The sequence below is a fragment of the Schistocerca piceifrons genome, chromosome 8 (assembly GCF_021461385.2).
Source record: "Schistocerca piceifrons isolate TAMUIC-IGC-003096 chromosome 8, iqSchPice1.1, whole genome shotgun sequence".
Classification (NCBI taxonomy): Eukaryota; Metazoa; Arthropoda; class Insecta; order Orthoptera; family Acrididae; genus Schistocerca; species Schistocerca piceifrons.
Genome location: NC_060145.1, coordinates 173129550 through 173135719, shown reverse-complemented (window position 1 = coordinate 173135719; position 6170 = coordinate 173129550). Strand labels below are relative to the sequence as shown.

Genomic DNA, 6170 nt, shown 5'->3' with positions numbered 1-6170 from the left:
GTGTGACATGGGGATTTTCTGATATAGGATACAGTTTCTAGGTCCACAATGATCTCATCTAAAATATATTGAGGTTAGAGGGGAAAAACTATATAAAGTTTAGAAGCTACTATTTTCAACAATAAATATCCTAGATGGAAACTGATATCGCTTCAAGGCATCTAAAATAATACAAATGAAACTCTTTTTTTCTGGCCACTTCCCATTTTTTGCAAAACATTGCAAGAAATGGCTAATACACTGCATCATGCCATACTTCAATGTACTTCACATTAAATGTATAGTAGTCACACAGTAAATAACACACTAGAATTTCTGCTATAATGTGAGTTTCAAATCCATTTCTTATGATAGTCTACATATGACAGTATTTCCTGCACAAATTCTAGCCAAAAATGGCAACCGCTTGTGCATATTATCTATGGTTCAAGGAGTGTTGGCCAGTGTCTCTTTGTATATGGGTTCTCTAAGTATCATTAGAAGACAGGTTCTTTTGGTATAATGATTGTACATACCAGATGAAGTAAAGCAGCAGATAATTATCCTCAAGTGGCACTTTCACTGCAAGTTTGGAAACTGTTGCTGCCTTCATAACTGAGAATCCACCAACTTCGGTCTCGCAATGTACATGAACCAATGTATGTGTCTGCAGTCTTTGCAATTTGCTCACAATACTGTGGCCCTTCATAGTGGTAGTATTCCAAATGGTTATCAAAACGAAGTGTTGAAAAACATATTTAAAGATAGTGTAAGAGTTTGAAGCAACATAATAAATTTAATAGACATAACATGTTAGTGAAAAGTGTAGAAAGAGGTTTGTTACTTATACCAGATGTTCATTGCTATTAAGAATATAAAGATTTCAAATTCCAGGATGCTCAGGATTTGCAAGCAAGAGCTACACCACACTATTCTTGTTCAAAAACATAAGTGGACACACACAGAGCAATTCTGAGAATAGGCTGGATAATTTCCGAGAGATCTGCGGTCTACAAAAGAATTTTGTAAAAGAGGACATAATAAAAATTTATACTTTCAAAGATCTGCAAGAAAATGGAAGTACCCACAGACTCAACAAAAATTAGGTGAAGATGAGATTCCAAGAATTTTTCCCAGTCAGCGTTATTTAAGTAAACAAACTAAATCTGTGTCTGTGATGAATTAAAATGGAAAGAAGACTGCAGAGAGTGGAAGACATATGTAAGAAAAATGAAGAGTGTCTTGCAGAAAATGTGATTAAAAGCTTTCCTATCAGGTGAAAGCATGTAGGTGGCTTTGCAGAAAGTAAAAAATCACAGCATATTTTGATAAATGATTAACTCTTTTTCTACACACTGTCAGTGGATAAAATTCCAAAAATTCAAACTACTATAAAGATGGAAAACTGTATTGCTTCCTTATGTTGTTCAGTTGGAAATAAATCAAATAATCTTATCTGTTGGTTTCTCAGACGAAAAATCTGTGGTCATAAGAGTGTTAAGTATACACCAATTTCAAAAACACCATGCAAAATCTTACCTCACCACATAACGTACAAACAAGTTTGGATATTTCTCCAGTATTTCCTAGTATTTTACATTCCCTCGAGTAATTTTCTTTGTGTATTCAGATAGTAGAAATGAATTTATCAAAACAGCTCATCAGAAGTACATTGTTTGTCAAACCAGATATCTCACTGTGTGTCATTGTTTGTGATGAGTAAAATGACAATGAACTTATTTTGAATTAAGGGGCTGTTTAATAACATCACAAACCATTTAGCGCCTGTTACAGTTAATATGCACAACAGAAATTTGCCGTCCTTTTTTACATTTCTTTTCGTGGAAAAATTGTTTTTTAATGTGTTATATATGTGCATGTAAATGATGTACGATAGTTGACAGTTGCACAACTTTTTTGTTTTAGTCATTTATTATATTTCTATTTATGGCTATTTAAAAAGGAGTAGTATTACTGGTTCATTCTTGTACAGATTTGTTGATCATAGCATTGTCCTTCTGCATGCAGCTATGCTGCATCCTACCATATATTTGACTTCTGCACAATGTTCCAGTTTTGTATTTCATAATTTATGACATTTGTTAAAATTCCATTTCTATTTATTTAAACGGAAATATATCAGTGATTCGTTCATATGTGCACGAGTTGAACATACAATTGCACATAGACGAAAACAGCTTTCTTTCTACAGCATAGTGAGATATCCATTCTGGAAGACCAGGTGTTTGTTTGGCAGTTGCATGATGTTGTTATATTGAAAGCTCTACCTTGTCTGTGCTGCCGTCATGTAGGATAACAATACTGTGCTCGATACTTTGACTGCAGACACATCTATTGATGCATTCAGTAGTCAATGGTCCAATGCCAGTCTCCCCCAAAAGGCACATGTCACTGACACGGGAGTGTCTCGCGCCAGTAAAATACCTGGCTATGTTGACATGTTGGACTGGAAACCAGCACCACATGACTAACTGCTGTACACCATATCTGCCTGGCTGCAATTACAGATGAACAACTGACACAGAACTCTATGCTCGAGTGGAATGTAATTGTGTACTCATAGCTATAAAATTCGTGTAATTTTCTTCATTTTGATCCCTCAGTTACTCATATGCTCTAAGCAAATAAGCGAGTGTACTAAAATGGCTGACTGCTATAAAACGGAAAAATATGGTGCTAATTTCATTTCAGTTGTGCTTAAGAACTTTCGCGTGGCAAAAAGGAAAGAGTGTGATTTGCTATTAAGTTAAATATCATTGTGCATTAAATATTGAGAAATGTACTATGGTGTTGAAGATTTTCTGCACAGTTAATACAAGAAGACCATCCATACACCGCTGGTGCACTGGGGATTATTTTAAATACATTGATGTAGGTATTTTAAGCCCTTAATGCCAGGTGTCGTGAATTCGCATCATACCAATGCTGTGCTAATAGCTGGATGGTTAATTGTTTTTGAATGCCAGTGCCATTATGTGCTGATTCTTCATGAAGCTACCAACACTTTGGAGAAGCCCTGTATTATCATGAGCGTTTTATCTTCCATTTAGAACTTTACTCAGGTATTAATGGGTTGAATGTAGGTACTACTCCCTGCCCACAAAGGTCGAGTAATTTTTTTTGTAAATCAAATAAAAAACTTTAAAATTGCGTAAACACTTCCCTGTTAGCGTTTAATGTAAGTCATGAAACTCATATTTTTCTTGGCATCTATGCAACTGGTAAAGGTAGATCACTGACATCCACATCCCAGCGAAGTTAAAACTATTAGGATTTATTAACTTTAAAAGCGAAATCTAGATTACTACTATAAGTTGTGTCAAGCCTGAGTACATCACGTCGTTCTGATAATAACTCACGCAACTTTTGTTTGCTTTTGGACTAAGGCATTTTTTTAGCTTACAATGGTCTTACAGTTAATGTTGTAAATCACTGAATATGGTGACCTATGTGATTCAGTCACCTATTCAGTATTCCTTTGATAATTCTCGCTTTTTCACTTTTCCACAAGAATACTGTTAGTGTACAGCATAGACTAATACAAAGAAGACAGTTTTAATAGAAAAAAGTGAAACTTGTAAGCAAGTATAGTATAGTATCCAAAGAGACTAATACAAACAAGAAAATTTTAATAGAAAAAAGTGAAACATATTAGCAACTGTTTTTTTACTTACAGTGGTTCCTGATTTATGAATGATGAAACCACTTTTAATAGCCTGCTATATACCTAATGAAGGTGTGACTACCATGTCATTTTAAGATCCAGGTATATAACTAGCTGCCCGTCACTGCATTTGCGATGGAAAATGTAAGCAGCATCAGATTCCATGTTATTTAAAATATGGATGTCATGTGAAAGAACAATTAAGAGTACCATTCACGCCACCTTTCTTTCCCACCTTAAATATGGTGTCATATTCTGCAGCAATTTGGCAGCTGCTAAACGAGTTTTCAGAATACAAAAAAAGCCCATTAGAATCATAAAGAATGTAAACCTTGAAACTCCTGTAAGCACTCGTTTAATATATTATGGAGACTCGTTTTTTAAAACTAATATAATAGGCAAGCAATAGAATATTTAATAGAATTTTTATTAGAATATTTAGCAACCATAACAATGTTTCCAGAATGAGATTTTCACTCTGCAGCTGAGTGTGCGCTGATATGAAAGTTTCATAAGAATGTTGTTATTGTGAACTTCAGTGTGAAGACTGGTTTGATGCAGCTCTCCACAGTACTCTGCCGTGCAAACTTGCAACCTTTCTCCGGTTCGGAACGCCGCGCAGCCAGGCGTTTTACTGGCGCGAATAGCCCCTCACTGACGCCATCATCTCTGGTTAGTCTTGTATCTTTGATTAATCTGAATTGTTGCACGTGAGTTCAATTTGTTGTTTATGTTTAGGTTGCTGACATCATGGGTGTAGAATCCGTTGAAAAAGTGTTAAAAGTGGAAGATGTACTATCGTCCAGTGAACTAGGTGGTAAAAGAAATAACGGTGCATCAGAAGACTCCAGCTCCGAGAACGAGGTTGATGTTCCTAAAGTTGTCAGAGGACGCCCAAAGTCTGGCAGAGTGTGGAAAACACAAAAGAAAAGGTCTGCAGCACGAATAATTACTATTTTTTGTACTTTCGTCTACACATTTAATCTAGATATAGTGCCCCGACGTATAACTTACCGTTGAACAGCGCGATATATGCAACACCGGTTTAACAGAATTAATCCAGCGTGAGACGGTAATAAAGAAGTAAGTTTCTGTTACGTAATTAAGCGCGTTGGTAGCAGGTGTCGCCCACCAATTAAAATGTAGCTAGAATAAGGAAAAACATTTTTAAGTGATAATGTTTGCATTAATTTGATAAAATAGTAACAACATGTTATACTTTTGATTGTACACGGCGTTGTACTGAATATAACGGATTTTTTCCTTCATAACCACTAGACAGATTACAAGAAAGTTACACAAATATCTTTCAGATGGTTCGTATTCTTAAATTTCAAGCACCACTTCCTTGTCGTTTTCTTCTTCCACAGACTCGGCAATGCCATCTGCAGCCCAATGGTTCTTAAGATAGACAATACCCTCTTCCACAAGACCAACTTGTTATAGGTTTAATCATTTCCCAGGTGATACCACTCCCACGAAAAAAAAAATCCTTGTGACAACTGAGATAAGCTGGTGTTTGTTTTCACTATTGCACATATATTCAGAAGATTAAAAAACAAAACCCTGAGCCATCATCTCGTTTTGTCCTAGCAACACCAGATGTATAACACAACTGAACCACGCAGATTGAGTCCAATTTTCGTGAAATTACAAAATGTGGTAAATTGAGGTTTCCACATACTGTCAGTACTGTCATCAGTTGCATCATCGTGGCTCGTGGTGGATATAGCGACAGTTTTATTTTTCATTGGATGACATGACATTGGACCATTTGTTACTGAAAGCACCAAGTAGTATATGCCTACACTCTTATTGGGAGTGTTATTTTGGAACCTCTCTTCTTGCCTTTGTCATTGACCTCATGTACAGGCATTTCTTTTCTTCCAACAGTCTCTGAGCCAGCTTCACATTGCTGAACAAAAAATTTCATCTGTTACATTCCTGTTCCAGAAGTGGGTTCCACTTATCTCAACACATCATCACTAGCAGCATTACTGACACAAAACTTTCCTGCAGGCTGTCATCCAATAAGTTGTTCCAAATTAATAGTTTAGCCAGTTTTAGCACGAACAAGAGAATATATTTTAATGCGTATTTTGCAGGCTTATTGGGTATGTACTGCCCATGACAGCAGTTCTCCCTGATAAACAGAGTCTGGTTACATATTACGAAAGAGAGATAATCGCTAAACTTACAAACAATAACTTCAAGTACGTCTCTGATTGGAGCTATCTCGAACAATGCAGTCAGTGGCATAAAGGATGCTGATGAGAGATCTAATTTCTATGCTGTCTGTAAAACATGCATCTGCTGCTCTGGTAATTGAACAAATGTTTTCAGTGTACATATTAGATCTGGAAACAATAATTTGCATTGTGTCGTATATTGCAACCTTGACCGAACAAACCCAACTTTTGCTTTTGGGAAGATGAATAATTATGTTTCTTGCTGGAATACACACATTTTATCGGGCAACTCATATGTCCCATCTTGTTTTACAACC

The 6170-nt window shown here is 36.0% G+C and overlaps 1 protein-coding gene across 1 annotated transcript in view; it reads left to right on the top strand.

The window, feature by feature from the left end:
* The first annotated feature begins 4340 nt into the window (after window positions 1–4340).
* Window positions 4341–6170, top strand: part of LOC124711688 (coiled-coil domain-containing protein 86) — a 49791-nt gene continuing 47961 nt past the window's right edge. Inside the window, exon 1 of the mRNA XM_047241887.1 lies at window positions 4341–4596. Coding sequence (XP_047097843.1) covers window positions 4415–4596 — 182 coding nt within the window. The 5' untranslated portion in view covers window positions 4341–4414. The remainder of the gene's footprint in view (window positions 4597–6170) is intronic.